The sequence below is a fragment of the Zerene cesonia genome, chromosome 16 (assembly GCF_012273895.1).
Source record: "Zerene cesonia ecotype Mississippi chromosome 16, Zerene_cesonia_1.1, whole genome shotgun sequence".
NCBI lineage: Eukaryota > Metazoa > Arthropoda > Insecta > Lepidoptera > Pieridae > Zerene > Zerene cesonia.
The window spans coordinates 3,636,680-3,653,349 of NC_052117.1; the positions used below are offsets into that span (position 1 = coordinate 3,636,680).

At 31.9% G+C, this 16,670-nt stretch overlaps 1 protein-coding gene across 7 annotated transcripts in view; it reads left to right on the forward strand.

The window, feature by feature from the left end:
- LOC119833138 (apoptosis-stimulating of p53 protein 1) overlaps window positions 1–16,670 on the forward strand; it is a 175,965-nt gene that overhangs the window by 85,149 nt on the left and 74,146 nt on the right. For 3 of the 7 annotated variants that reach the window (XM_038357051.1, XM_038357055.1, XM_038357056.1), the window contains exons 1-2: window positions 4,737–4,889; window positions 7,324–7,760. The exons of 2 other annotated variants lie outside the window; for them this stretch is intronic. In XM_038357051.1, the coding sequence (XP_038212979.1) occupies window positions 7,344–7,760 (417 nt within the window). In that variant the 5' untranslated portion in view covers window positions 4,737–4,889; window positions 7,324–7,343. Of the gene's footprint in view, window positions 1–4,704; window positions 4,890–7,323; window positions 7,761–16,670 lie in introns of those variants that run through there. 2 more of the 7 variants (XM_038357053.1, XM_038357052.1) reach the window with 2 other exon arrangements.

The window sequence follows — 16,670 nt, forward strand, 5'->3', positions numbered from 1 at the left end:
TACATATCTAAATCTATCGAATGGAGCAAAAAAATGTGAATTTTTTTTAAGTCGGGTGCCAAGTTCACATAGCCAGTAGACGCTCGTACCGACTTCGCCCGATTATCAAGTTTCTGTTTTATCCCAAGGTTATTCGGGATAAAAAGTAACCTATCACCCAAGTCAGCTCATACCCTGTCTGTATACCAAATTTCATCAAAATTCATTCAGTAGTTTCAGTGTGATTGACAGACAAACATCCAAACAAACAACCTTTCACACGTATAATATTAGTGTGATGATTTTGTAGCTACAAAAAAAAACATTATCGTATGTTAATCCTGGAATCCTGAAAATCCGATCGATTGTTTATACATGCCACGTGTTATCAAATAAATTTACAAAATATTATATTTATCTGTTACAGCAATGTGAATTTACATGAAATTAAATTATTAACATATGACAGCATAAAATACTCGTTTTAAGGAGGTCATTGAACTCTTGTCTCTAAAGTAGGTAAATGCGTTCGGGCGGGCGGTGTTCGCAAACGACAGTTCAACTTTCCTTGTAATTTGTTTCTGTACCTATTAAAAATAATCCTAAAAAAAGAGACTTTTTTTAGGATTATTTTTATAGGTTTTTTATAGTTTTATTGTGGGAGTCGAGCACGCTTCGGCACGAATTGGGCCAGCTCGCACCGGGGAAGTACCACACCCCCACAGAAAACCGGCGTGAAATAGTGGTATGCCACTGTGTTTCGTACGGTGAGTGGGGGAGCCGGAGGCCCGTTTCCTTTTCCTCACCCGTCCTAGTCCATTCCTACTTTCCAGTCGTTAATCCTTTCCTTTTTCCCTTACCCCATAAAAGCGGGCAGCGCATTCACAGAGGTACTACCTTTGCGAATGTTTATGGGCGGTGGTGATCGCTTACCATCAGGCGAACCACAAGCTCAGCTGCCCACTATGACATAAAAAAAAAAAAGACTGTATCTAGAGAGAGATTATTATCGTTTGAGTCAGATAATACAGATCATTCGGATATATGTACAATTTTTATTTTTTAAAGGTTATTTCTCATTTTTCTATTCTTAACCAAACACCAGTCCTTATCACCATATCAGTGTCATTCCATCAGAAACACACGTAGAAAACACCTATCGACACTCACCTAACCCTAATCGGCGTCCATTGATTGACGCAGCAAAAAGAAGTCCTTAATTGGACCAAACCATTCCGAGTTCCCGACAGTTATTCTAATTGATGGATGGAGAACGTTTAGTGGTTCTTACGGGAGTATAATAAAGGTTAACCTTACTGCTTCTGTGGTCTTGGTATGTATGGGCACAGATTAGATAAGCTAACATTTTCTTTTACGTAAGCTTTACGTAAGTTCCGGGAAGAGGTGGTTTACAATGCAATTCTTTTCTTATATTTTACAGCGGATATACTAGAGTAGGTACTTTTTAGTTATACAAGTGTTTAATTTTAAGTGGAAAAAATACGTATTGCATCTATTTCGAATTTAAATAGTAAGCTCCTCATTTTCAACCGACTTAAAAAAGGTTATTAATTCGAGTGTATTTTTTGAGTTTGTCACCTGTACTGGGTGAACCGATTTTAATAACTTTTTTTTTACATTATTTGAAAGCTTGTGTCTGTCATGTGGTCCCATATAAATTTGGTTTAGGTTTTTGCTAAAATAATTATTTAAAACTCATTAGTTCTGCAAAATCAGATACAAAGAAATTCGCTATTACTATCTCCTATATAAGTTTATAGCTAAGCAATTTTCTTGGAAGTCAGTTATGAAGACATAATTTCTACAAGATAAATTAATATTTGACTGTCAGTATAAAGGTGATAATAATAAATAAATCACATATTTCAGCAACGTTTCGCGTAATTGTCTTGTCGTTGAGTAGCTTATTAAAACGCCCTGAATATCTTGTCTTGTCTATACGCTTTGGATTTCATATTCATTGTAGCAAATTCTATGTCGAATATGTGATATACAGATGTCTCTTAAAGGTGAGTTACATGTTCGCGCCTCAATTATCGTCCCTTTATGAAATAAGACGTGCTTGATAGGGCTTTCACTGTTAATAATGCCGGTAATATTGTTTGAATAGATTATACTGTAAATGTGTTATTAATTTAAGTTATATGTTTGATTCAATGAGAATTTAATATTTCAGTATGATTTCAATTTCATTATTTATTTAATGTTTTATAAACTGGCTTTTTTCCGCGGCTTCGCATGCGTTAAATTCTGAGTAGTTTAATTGATGTTATTATACATATAAACCTTCCTTTTGAATCCCATCAAAATCCGTTACGTAGTATTAAAGATGACATAGGAATAGAGAAACGACTTTGTTTTATGCTATGTAGTGATTTATTCAGCTTATAGAAAGTTAAATTTTTATCACTCTAATAAATGTGCAAGTTTGCATGTCTTGATATTGTACGGTCTTTTATTGACTTAATGAATAATTTCAGTTCCTGAAATATTACATTCGGGTGATTTGGATTGATGGATATCTTAGGTGACATCTTTGCATACTATCGCAATCTGGCGAGATCGTTGTCAAATGCTTTCCTAAGGATTATAAAAAAAAACATAATCATTAACAGAAAAACGAATCCATAAAAATAATCAATATACATAGCTCAACTTGAAATAGATGTGTGTAAATGCAGTATGCTGTCTTACATTGCTTTAAAGAACACTTCACTGGATGGTGTGTAAAGAGGCTAAAACACATAACTATGAATATAGCTTTAAGGGATATTTCTATAAACTAGAATTTCAAATATTAGACATCCTTATTCCCTGCTTGAAGCGCACATTTCGATGTAATTGTTATTACCAAAGATCTGAGAATGTTGCTAATTGCTTTATAATATAGGTTCTGTTTGGGAATTATAGCAGAGTTATAGGTGGGCCAATTTTCGTTAGGTTCTCTATCTTAGTTCGTTTAAGTGAAAATAAAATATTGCCTACTAGTTGAAACAAATAAAACGATAATGAAAGTGTAGTAGACAAATGAATGGTATTTAATATTGAGTGTGTTTTCAATTGAACACTACTTGATATACAATTTTTTTTTCTATTAAAAAAGCTAAAGCGCAGTTACTATTTACTAATCTCTGAAGCACAGATAACACATACACATAATACACACACAGACTACTACAGTCACAGCTATTTATTGTACTAGCTGCGCCCCGCGGAAGTCCGTATCCCGTAGGAATATCGGGGTAAAAAGTTGCCTATATGTTATTCCAGTTATCCAGCTGTCTACGTACCAAATTTCATAGTAATCGGCTCAGTCGTTTTTGCATGAAAGAGCAACAAACGCACACACATCCTTACAAACTTTCGCATTTATAACATTAGTAGGAAGTAAGATGAGATAGGATTTGTATGTTTTTGCCAAATGCATTCTTAGTTTCATAAAATCTTCTATGTACCATGTTTAGATTTTAAATAAGAATTTAACAAGTGAACAGTAAATATATGCACATGTACGTGATTTATTGCAAAACAAGCAGCGGGAATTTCTTAACAAATATTGACCGTAGAACTAAGCATACCTACGTTACACCTACATCTAGTGTTTTGTAAACACTATTCAGTTCGTAGACGGTATAGGAATTTCAGATGCTGCTTTTCGTATATATTCTAGATATTTGGAACTTAATTGTTAGTTTAAATATTAAATGGGTGCAGGAACTTTACTCAAATATCCGTTTTTTTATTTACATACAGATTTTCTCTTGTAGCGAGCATAATATATGTTAGTTTATTACATATTTTAATTTAAACAAAACACGTTGACAAAACTATTGGTATTCGTAATTAATTAATAATGGTAGGATTATAATCTGTTAGGTATAAATTATTATTTGCATAATTAATGCATCGTAAAATATAATTTTGATAAGCTATATATATATATATATATATAGTATTAGTTTACACAAAACCATAAATTCACATTAAAAGTAACATGTTCGAATATAGAAATAAAGCTCACCAAAATTAGCCATTTTACGATCATAATCACGTATTATCTTCCATGCCATAAACTCTTATACGCATCAAAGAGGAAACTCGGATTGAGTATTTAAAAAAACATACGATGGCCCTTAGATTTATGGTTTCCAATGATTTCTCGGCGAGATTCTGCATATCTTGGCACAGCTTCAAACCGCCGGTGAACGCAGACAAGGTCGCGGCAATACGTATTCAATTTATTTCGCACTAAACTTTGTATGTGGCTTTTTATTGATTAAACAATGGTGACTGATCAAGGTCATTGTTAACATAACGAGTTTCTTGGTATGTCTAATTTGTGCGTAGTTTTTGAGTTTAATTGATATGATTTTATTTTGTTATTTACAAATAGATATTCCATAAATGTCAGTACATCTTGATATTAGTAGCTTTTACTTACTGAATATTTTATACGAAGAACTATAATAAAATACACATTACCTTTTTTATACCAAATACATTTAGTACATATGATTTACATGTAGTAATGTATTCGTCATTAATTATTATTACGATACATTAAACAATAACTGGTTATTACTATGTCGTAATATTACTGCTCCATACAATTTAAGCTTAGTGTGAATGAGTGAGTCAGTACGGATGTTGACACGCAAATGAAGATTGAAAATACAGTATTAAGTCCACTTTATTTCAGATTTAGATGCGTTCAGTCTGAATTCGACGCGCGCGGCGTATGCGCAGGCGCACGCGGCGCTACTCATTCGCATTATATGTTACGGTTTTTTTATTGAAAAAGTGGAGTGTTAAAAGGATATACCTTCGTTGTTAAATAGTTGTTAATTCTATAAACGATTTATTGCAGTAAAAAGTAATTTATCAAATAGGTAATGTGTTAATAGAATTTTTTCAGTTAATTGGTAATTTCAACACTTGAACACATCAATTTAGAAAAATCGATACCAAATAAATATCTACTTCAGTATAAGTGCATTTTTTCGGGATTGCCTTAAAGAATTAAAATCGATGTTAGAAATATACAAAATATTTGTTCCCTTAATAGTACGTAAAGACTTTCCTATATGCAAAGAGTATTTCAGTTCATCTTTCTTAACTATTTCTGTGAAACCTTTAATAATATAGCAAGACACGCAATATATTACGAAGGGTACAAACAATAGGTCAGATTATACAAGAGTGTCATAGCGTGTTTACAAACAGACGACATGAATATCATAACATTCTTCACGGTGCTTGACGTTCTTTGTTTGGGATGTCATTATCTCCACACAATACAGGTGAAAGATAATTGTAGATACTGGAGTGACGGGATTATCTTAGAAGTGCTCCATCTAGACTTGGGCTTACTTACGGGTAAAGAAAATTTTATCGTTGTTTAATTGTTGATCTACAAAGGTACCCCCTGAATAGGTCGACTATATTTTGATAATTTTCATAAGAAAATAGTTATCTGTATTTATTAAGTGTCCAAAACGTTATATTACTGTCACATTTTAATAGTGTACTTATATCATTGTTTCTTGATAGCAGAATGTTTTTATTCTCATATTGAAAGTAATATTAAAATTGGTACCGTAAAGGCATTTCAAAAAATAAACACTTCAATGTAAGGAAGCATTACGTAATTTTCGTCTGAAATGGGTCGGAGATAGAATGAGGAAAGAAAGCAGAGTTAGTACAGATATCCTATTGCAAGGACTGGAATGCAATTACTGGAGTGCAGCGGCCAACGACATCGCGTCGTGGTTTTGTTATATGACATTTACGATTCGGCTTATTGTGTCTGCCTCGGTCTATGTATAGGCTGAAAATTTTACTTACAATCTGTATAAGTTTGATAGACATATTACATAGTAAATAGAGTGGGTTTTGGTTGAAATACGGATATACGTAGTTGTTGCAAGAAAAATGCGTAGTAATCGAAATTGTTTTTAACAATTATAATTAAATTTTACTAATATTATAAATGCGAAAGTTTGTGAGGATGCATGTATGTGTAGGTGTATGATTGTTACTCTTCGACGCAAAAACTACTGAACCGTTTGCAATGAAATTTGACACGTAGATAGCTGTTCAACTGTCAAATAACACATAGTCAACTTTTTATCCCGACATGCGTACGGGTGACAGACTTACGCGGGTGAAACCGCGGGGCGCAGCTAGTTATACATAATTAACATCAGATTCATATTGTCATGTTTTAAAAATAATGAAAAGCTAAACGTTTACTTTGGCAAAGCAAAAGTTTACATTAAATGCACACAGTAGTTACGAAAATTGACATTTACGTTCTCTTGTTGCGTCTGTGAATTTATTTAAACTTCAAGGCGAGTACAAGTTCACCAAGACAGAAAGTTATGATGAGTAATTTTATATGTATTAAATACGACACACAACGTGTTACATATGGGTGCACGACTAATATTTATTTCGTTTTAGGTTCCCTTGATCTAGGCAGTCGTAAAAGTAAGATACGAGAACGCATATTTTTTTGTGTTGAAATGATGAGGGTTAGATACTCAGGATAAGTAAATTGATAAAATATGACATTGAGTTGCTGTTTTTAAATAATATGATTCAATACCTATAATTTCCTTTTTTGTATCCTCCTAGCCTACTAATATTATGAATGCGAAAGTTTGGAAGGGTGTGTGTGTGTTTGTTACTCTATCATGAAAAAAACTGCTTCACCAATAGCCGTGAAATTTGATACATACACAGCTGGACAACTGGAATAACATATAGGCAACTTTTTATCCCGATATTCCTTCGGGATACGGACTTACGCGGGTGAAACCCCGGGGCGCAGCTAGTTATATTGTATTGAGTGACGTCTTGTGTAATACAAAAATACGTTTTCGAAATTATATTGTTGATAACAATATATTAAAGTTCGTATAAAATAAAGATCAAATTTTATTAAAAACAGATGCTTTTTATATAAAATTTTTGTCCAAAAATATTGTGTTACATATCAATAGAAGGTTGTAAAATGTTTTGACGTATGACAGAACAGCCAGTCGTTTCGTAAGACAGGTGCAGAGTTGGATGACGAGGGTCTTTATCTCCCTGTGCTAATTATTCAAATACTTGGTTTTGTGAAATTGAAAAATTACGCTTATTGTATTTTAAATTATGACAACACATTTACATCATACTTTATTTTTATCATTTAGGTACAGGAAAATAATAACCTCAGACGCGCTAACATTAATAAATATTTCGATCATACATTTATGGATGTAAGCGTTGTAGTCTAGCGAAATTCGATATCCTTTTAACGCCCACTTTTTTTATCAGTTGCGTAGTATAAAATAACGATGGAGTGCGGACAATTGTTCAATGGCCTGAGGTGGAGTGCCTATTCTTTCTCGTCGTCTGACTCTAAAACACCGTCAATTACCATCGAAGATTGCGGCGCCGATGAGCAGAGCGCAGTGAATGACAATTATTTAATCACATACCCCGATGATGACAGCGAGGCTTCGAAAAGTTCTAGAAACAGTTTCGACAACACGAAATTCGACTATTACGTGAATCCCGTAACTGGGGAAGTGAAGGGGATGGATGGTGAACTAATGGAGGAGATAAAAAACTTGGAGGATTATAAGTTATGTGGAGCGGTAAATGACTTCGATATAGAGCTAGAGGCGGGTGAAGCGGTGCCGATTGTTTATCTTTCTACGTCTCGGGCGGCGAAATTGCAGCGAGCATTAAGAATTGCTGGTTTGAAAAAGGTTTGTAGTTTGGATAGATTTCTTCTTGTTTAAGATATCTCCAATATGATGTCATATCATTTTATTTCAGATCCTCTAGATTACTATTATTACTGTGCATTGAAAAAAAATGGTTTCAACATAACATTACGACATTTAATTTCAAGTGTTAAAGAAATGTTTAGGAATGAGATTACCTAATTAATAAAAGGTTATCCAGATTAAAAATATATGTAATATTGATTGTTAAAATAATTACCTTTATAAGTTCTGGGAAAATTTCTAACAATACGTAGATATCTAAAGTCCTACCTTCGCCTGCAGTGAAGAAAGGTAACGAGGCTTGACAAGTTTCGAGCGGAAGCTTAGGTACCTGTTACTGTTTCATTTTGTAAAACATCTACTGGAGTCTAGACAATAAATTGCTACAGGACTGTCCTAAGAAAGAAGGTTCTCAACACAGTTCATAGAATTGTCTCTGGAAAAAGTATGGTTTGCTTATACGTCTAATAATATAATTTATAACAGCAGCAATACTTTTCCTACGTAGGACTTTAATGTACTTTATTTTACGATAAAAATAAAAACCATTGCTATCTATATTAACAAAAAATAATCGCGAAATGTGTTGCTACGCGTAAAACTGAAGAATGGCTGTCTAGCCTCATGGTCACATCTTGTTTATTTTTTGTTTTATATTTTTTGTTAAGCTGCTTGGAAGTTATGGAAAAGAAAAACGTTGCACGGGTGAACCGAGGGCGAACAGCTAGTTTACTCATAAATGCAAGTGTATGCTGTGACTAGACAGTACACACAGACTTAAAATTGTATGAATAGTTGTAGCAAATTCCTTGAAGTCTAGTCTACTCAAAGTTTTCCAATTCTATCGTAATCTAACTTTCTCAAAACGAACTATAAAAAAAATAAAGAAAAGTTCCTTCTCACTCAGACTAGAATTGGATCTTATAACAAACTATATATTAATTAATCAAATAGTTCTCTTAAAGAACCATAAAACCTTAAATTAAACTCTTTATTTAAAACCAAGGAGCGATTCATTTCAGAACAAAGTGTATTATCAAACCGAAATCGGAACGAATCTCCGAGGTATAAATATTTCATTGGACACTAACAAAGCGTTTGAAGTCAAATAAAACTAGTCTCGGTGTATTTACATTTCGTTTGTCTAGTTTTTGTGGAAAACCTTTTTATTCGATGTATTATACGGTTCGTTCACGGGTTTTGTTGTTTTCAGCGATGTTTCGAATTTTCTCTTCATATCACGAAACACGTTATTTTGTGTTTGCAACGTTTATAAAGTTTTAAATAAGTGCGGTGGTTAATAGTAACTTGTTATTAAAAAGATAGTATGATTGAAATGTGTTTGCTATGAAACATAAAATAATAAGTATTGTATCCATACGGATAAAAAATTACTTTTTTGTGAATAGATACATACTTACATGACCACGCTTATTTTAAAATACACGCTGACCACATAACATATGGAATATCGTAGTGGGGAGACCGCAAATTCCCTCGAACAAAAATTGTTCCATTCAATTTAACTATTCATAATATTTTCAATCTAATCAATGTAATTAGTCATTAATTTAATGTACAAATACCAAATTGTCTTTTGTTCACTCATACCTGGTTTATTAATAATTAAGTGTAAAATACTTTCGTCATAACCATTGGGGCCCTCAGGCGCGAGTCGCACTAACACTTGACAGGTTTTATCGATTTACTAACTACCTCCTACTCTGTTCCAAGAACTCTAACTAGATAGTTATATTTGAGTGAGAATGATTATCAAGTGTCTGGTGTATTCTTACTGCTCTATACATTATGTATTATTCATATTATAGCTTTGTATTAAATACGCATTGCTATGGGTTCATTAAAAAGGAACATTTATTAATTTTATAAAAAAAAATCAAATAATCAAAGTAAAATATATTATGGTAATTTTGTGAAGAAACAGAGAGGCGAAAAACATAGATTTACTATATAAAAGCTGACTAGACTACTCGATTACGTCTTCTTAAAAATCTGCTTTATAAAAATCCCCGACCTTTTCAAAAATACAGTTTCTTATCTTCTCATAAAAAATAATTTACTTTATGACATTATGCACAAAATGTTATCTTCAATATATTCTTCGTATCAGCTATGAATTCATTACAAGTACTGCTAAAAAAGTGGAAAAATTTAAAAACGAAGTCATTTCTCCTCTGACCACATATTCAGTTAACCGTTCCAACCACGGGATAATTTTAGTTCAGAATAGTGGTGGTCTGCAGAAATGGTTTATATAACAGTACACGTTGTGTTTGAAATAATAAACCTGTAGATTGTTCGCATCGCACTGCAGAATGCTTTGCGATTGATGCATTTTAGAATATTGTGAAATTACTGTTGAGTTTATATTGCAGGATATGAAAATGCAATGCTCGATCAAATATTTATCATTGATTTTATGAATCTAACGGTCAAGTTAGTCTGCAAACGTATTCTAGACAGGTTGTTTTATTGTTGAATCATTACATATGGGAAGTTTTCATAGACATAAATCCGATTGTACTGGGATAAAAACTCACTGTTATGTGTGTTGACTAATTGTAGGTGTGTATATTCTGTAAAATTTATGAATTTGTCTAAATAAACTCAACGAACGTTCTAGTCTTGTAAATACCTCTTCGCAAATGAAATCCCCTCAACAAATTTCGTTAAAACGACCAATGTAAATGAGTCATTAAGATAAAATATCGAAGAGAACCGCAGGCGAAGCTATTACTAACTATAATCGTTAGTGCTGGGCTGCAAGTTAAATATCAACTCGATATCAGTTAATAACACCGTTTCGTTACTACAGTTATAGTGATGTCCGATTAAATATGATAAACTGTATGTTGTCCTATAAATAAAAATTTTACAAGATTAACTCGATATTTTATTCCAGTACCAACATGGTTGGTATGCTAATATGGTTGGATAAATGATGTCGAGATTGCAATAAAATGTGTGTGAATACCCCACCTGAATTATTTTAACTTTCGAAGTTTTGAGCAATTCGTTAGGTTCAGAGCTCAATTAACGAGTATTAGTTAAATTTATTGTATAATAGAGGTACCTATTGACTATACGTAGTTGAGGACAACCTTAATTTGTTTTCATGTCTTAAACGAATTCTATTAACATTATAATATGAATGCAGGTACACAATACTAAAGTTACTAAAAAAAAACACTATAGTAAAATAGTACCTATATAATAACAATAAAATAAGAAAACACCAGCTTCGAAAAAAATATCTGCAGATATCTGCACGAAATCTATAAAGAACGTGGGACTTTCGATAAATAGATAGATAATGTTTTTATTCGTATCTACTTATTTTGTTTCAATAAATAGGTACGTGTTTCACAACGGAAGCCCTTGTCATGGTAATACTCATAATCAGCGTGATATAGCAGGCTGTTTTAATATTTATTGAACCCTTAAATTTTATAGGTTTATAGAGATAAGATAATCACATTTCTCAACCGGTTTCGTAAGTTTACCGAGGCGTAAAATTATAGGACATAACTTTTAATATATCAGGTTTTAACAACTTATTTCTAATTTAGCGTGCGAGTTAATAATTACTACTGCAAATTGCAATTTTTGTTTATATAAGTATTTATACGATTTATTTGTTCTTTGTTAAAAACATATACATTGTGAATATATATACGAATTAAGTAAAGCTGAAAACTTGGTATTTTATTTTGTTGCTGTTAGTGCCATGGATTGTTTGATTGTATTTTATACCTATTATCTACCTACGTCTTACTTAAAATGCCTTTTTTATTTAAATAATTGAACGTATGTGAATACAATTGAATTAAACTCATTTTTTTTCAACCCAAATAAACTTTCAAATATTTATCATTAAAACAAAGCCATCATAATTTCTCTTTCATAATCCATTAGGTCTGATTACAACTTCGCATACTTAAATTTTGTTTCAAGCGTTCATTGCCGCTGTTAAGGCACATTCATAAGCTTTTATAATGAAGTTATATGAACAAACTCTATTGTTGTAACTTTGTTCGCTCCAGCTTTTAGCTTATTAATGTCTTAATTAGTATTTCATTACCACATAACGCTAAGAGAACGTAACGTAAAACAATCGAAACGGGAAGTTTGACGGCTAAAATTAAGAAAGTCACTGCTTTAGACGATGTTATTATTCCAAAGTTATGCAAACAGACGTGAATGAAAAAAATGGAGATTCCAGTGAATAAATGAATAATGGAAACTCGGTCTAATGATTTGTTTGAAACTCAGTCTTGTTCATATTCATTCATGGTAATTGTGTGTATAATTAATCCATATAATTATGTGATATCCTGATTGAGTTAATGAATTTGCATACAAATAAAGTATTAATTTTGTTGTTAATTATTTAAATATGATTTTGATCATATCGATCGTTCGTTCGTCTCTTGAAGTGGGAAAGTAGGAAAGGGCGAGGCCAGAGGCCAATTACGAATAACATATATAGATTTGCTGAATAGCGTTTTTTGAAATTCCATAATGCTACTATCACGCACAATAAAAGCAAATTATTATTCACGATGACAGAAACACTTCCTCATCTCTTAAAAAGCGATCATTATGCAACCTGACACATCTATTCAGAGTTCTTCCCACATACAATGACCCCAATATTTTTCTTGTTCATCTATTTCTGTGGAAATACCGCAGATAGCGTGTAACAAGCAAAAACATTTTTGAATGAAGATAGATGACATCGTTCGTTCTGTTACGTCAAAATCTTTATCAACTTTTGTTCTAATGCGATATTTGTGGGGATTCGTTGCTTTCTTGTAGTAATTATTTATAATGATTATAGCTTGAAGTTTATCTTGTTTATATCTGTATTATGAAATACTATTGGTTTTCTTAATAATTTATTCTTCATTAGAGCTTCATATGTTTGCTCAGTCTTATAAGCCACTTTACATATCTTGGCAAGAGGTTAGTTGTGACACTCTTGTTTGCACAGAAGTTACAATGCTCTTAGTATCTTAAAGAAATTTAATGCATCACACTCTTCTATATGAATTTTCGTCAGTAAGTTTTACCCTTATATTAATAGAATTCCACAGTTAATTGAACATCACTTTGCTCTGGGAACAAAATTGTATGAAACTATTAATGAAATTAAAATGAATGTTTCGTGGCATACTTTTAAAGGAACCGCAAAACGCATATCTGGTTAAAGAAGTGACAAAAAACTTTCATAATCAATATAAATTTAAAAGTGCAAAACATTATGTGAAGGTATTATTCCGGAGTACGGAAGTGTTAAGCTTGTTGTATTTATAGCTAGTTATATTATATTAGTGTAGATAAAAATTCTCATAAGTATTTTATTTTAAGATATACTACCAGAATCACAAAATCGTGTACGCTTTGGAGTACATACCTAATGTAATTTGACTAGTCATCATATTTGTAAAAGGTTAAAATATAAACGTGAGTGTTACTTTTAGTTTTAATTGAATCTTCTTGAATCTTTGTTTAATTAATTAAGTGTTTAAGATATAACATTTTTATAATCTTTATCAGATGGTTTTTTATGTCAAAAAGAAGAATACTTAGATTTAATTTTTAATCCACTAAATTAATCTATAAATACAGGACTAGAACATCCTTTAAAAATTATAGATTATCCTATTTTAATACTTAATTTCTATCAAATACATCTAGGTAAAACTTGAACATGTATTTAATTTTAGAGGCGGTATGGACTATTCTGATACTTGCAACTCAATAAACAGCTCATTTTTATGAGAGTCGCGATAGAATGACAAAGAACTGTCATCTCTTGTCATCTCACAGACGAACCAAGAATGTATTTTTGTAACGGAAACGACGAGGCCATAATTTTGTCTCCTCCAGACTTATTATGCAATCTATAAGTAACCTCGCAACTCAGACGTATGATTGCAAATAAAATATAACGCAGTGGGTGAAGATTGAAATAGACCAGCGAGCTCTTATAGTTCCCCATTGAAACGTCTTTATGGACTGCAATATATAACGTGCAAATGTTATTCTATAATTGCCGCTTTGAAGCGAGATCTACATAATGTTAAACATAATTAAAGATGAAAATTATGGATAAAAGTTCCAACTTCAAACGCTACGCTCGATGTCATTTTAGTTTTGAATTATCTTATGACACATTGCGGGTTAATATGGTCGTTATACTTGATAAATTTGTTTGTATCTTTTAGTTATAGGCAAACAAGTGGTTCTCGTAGGATGGTTCCCTTAGTGGGCTCTTCTAAGATAAAAACTATTCAATGTTCCTTCTCGGGTCTCAAACTGTCTTTGTTCTAAATTTCATACAAAGTCGGTTCAGTTCGGCGTGAAGAAGTGACAATCAGACAAAGTTACTTACTTATACTTTCGCATTTATAAAATTAATTAGGGATATTATGTTGTTTAAACGCACGTAAATAAAGACTGTTTTAATTTTGAAGAATGGTTGTTTGTATTCATAGTATGAGTAAGTGTCTATAACTACAAATGATTATTTGAAAAGATAAAAAATCATTTATTGCATGAAATAGGTATGTTTTTTAACAATTTCTTTTATTCGTGTCTACATCAAACATTGTGTACATAGTTCCTGTGGGCGGGTAAAAAAGAGAAATCAAAGATAAATAAGGAATGGTCTTTGTACATTTTGTTAGCATAATGTTTCCCCAAATACTGCTCCTAAATAGATTTACTGACTGATGCAAACCCCGGAGAGAGTAAAGTGAGTTATCCCTATAGCTGCATACTCTTTAACTTTTTGCTTTGATGCAGTTTATCTTTGTGGACGTCCTACGGTGTCATGACGGAGTTAAGAATGACTATATTCTCAGTAATACGAATTAATGTATATTATTATATGAATGGTCACTAATATATATTATGTAAGTCGTCAATGCCTCTACGTCTATACCTGCTCTCTTTATCTCTTTATTGTGTGTAAAATTTAATGAAATTGGTAGCGTTGTGTTTTGTTATAACAGCAATAAGGATTATGAATCGGTAGCGAGATTTTCTGTATGATGAAAATATCGCTCTTTCATAGAAATGAATTCTAAAATAAGCAACAAAGATAGATTTATCTGGATTGCAATCAAAAGGCATTGAAATCTTTCACAAATCGAAAATAATTTATATGAAATATATTTTTGTATTTTTGCTTTGATGGAATAAAAGATTGGATTTTAATAGAACGATATTGAATGAAAATTATCTAGGAAGTCTCTCAGTCTTTTCAATTTTAGCAATATCCCTTAAATTGTGAGAATGCGTTTTAATTTGTATCTGAAATTCGATTCGATAATATATAATGTGAATATGGTTCACTTTTTATGTCTTCTTTGTGAATTGTTTTATCTGTTGATGATATTAGGGTCTTTTTAAACTCTCAATTAATGTTCATACAAAGGTATAACATATAAGCATAGTTTATAACAACTGTAATAATATGAATAGCATTTAGTGTTATTTTACATAATTATGGAAATTGAGTTATTTATTTATACGAGTAAAGTTATATATTATTGAATATTGTAACTACTTTAAATTTCTATAATAAATAACAACTTTAAATTGCGATAGTAAATTGAGGTGAAAGTGTATTTAATTTTTTTAGATGCGATGCCGGACACTTTATAATCAAATACAATTGGCTGTAATTGAGTTTGTTTTCAATTTCGCAGAAGTCGCCTTTCCGAGAAATTTAGTTTAATTTTATTCCTGGCAGAATATCAAAAATACCTACCGTGTAACAAGTTTGAATGCCATTTACCCCGTTTTTTCCACGTTATTTATGAGAACACGTGTTTAAATGATAAAGATTGAAGTGTTTAATTTGATTTATATAAAAGAGGAGTTAAAAGTAATAGCCGTGAGTTAATATAGATATGGATTTTACGCATGTTTCAATCAGTACAAATGTACACATAATGAACACCCTATGACCTTTAGATTCCGATTCCTTGAGAATTTTAATCGGGATTTGTAGGATATTGACTGGCTCTATGTAACTGAGTGAAAATGTTTTTAGATCAAATGTCTTTTTACCTTCTTCTGAGCATTTTGCTTAGTGCTATTACCTGCTATTACGTTAGCTGTAACAGTTTGACATAAGAGAGAATAGGTTATTTGTTTTTAAATATATGTTATTATATAACGATTCAGTGTTTATTGCAAGTTCCTTAAATGCCGATATCAACCGAAAAGTTAATTGTTCTTTCGAAGCTAACCACTTTTTTAAGTAAGGAAATCTTGCATAGAAACCCACGGCCTCAGGATTATATTGGATTCCTACCGATTATAAATCCACTGTGTTCCGTCGAGTCGCTGTATTAAAGGGGCCACGCGAGCTTGTTATTAGTCGTCCGAGTAAGAAACCTCTTTTTTAAATAAATGTAAGTATATTATGAAATATATAGGTGTAGATAGCATACGTATCTATATAACATGCACCCACCCAAAAACACGTACCTAGTTCCCACTGTCCGTGTACCTACCTTCGAACATGAACGAGATATGATTATTAAATTTACCTATATGTGACTCTTCCCTGAACAAAAACATTATATATTATTTAAATTGAGGAAATATCCAATAAATATAATTAATCAAGCACGGCGATAGGAGGTACTGCGATTAATGCGTAGTAGTTATAAAAATTATTTCCTTTTGCTATCATGAGGTTTACGAAGACTTGCGTGGTTTATTGCAATTAACACAAACATAAATATATAGCCATCTATTTATCAGCTTAGAATAATTCATTGCCTTCTTCTAGGTACTCTATGGCCATTTAATACAATATTCAAATAAAATACTTGAATATGATTGCGT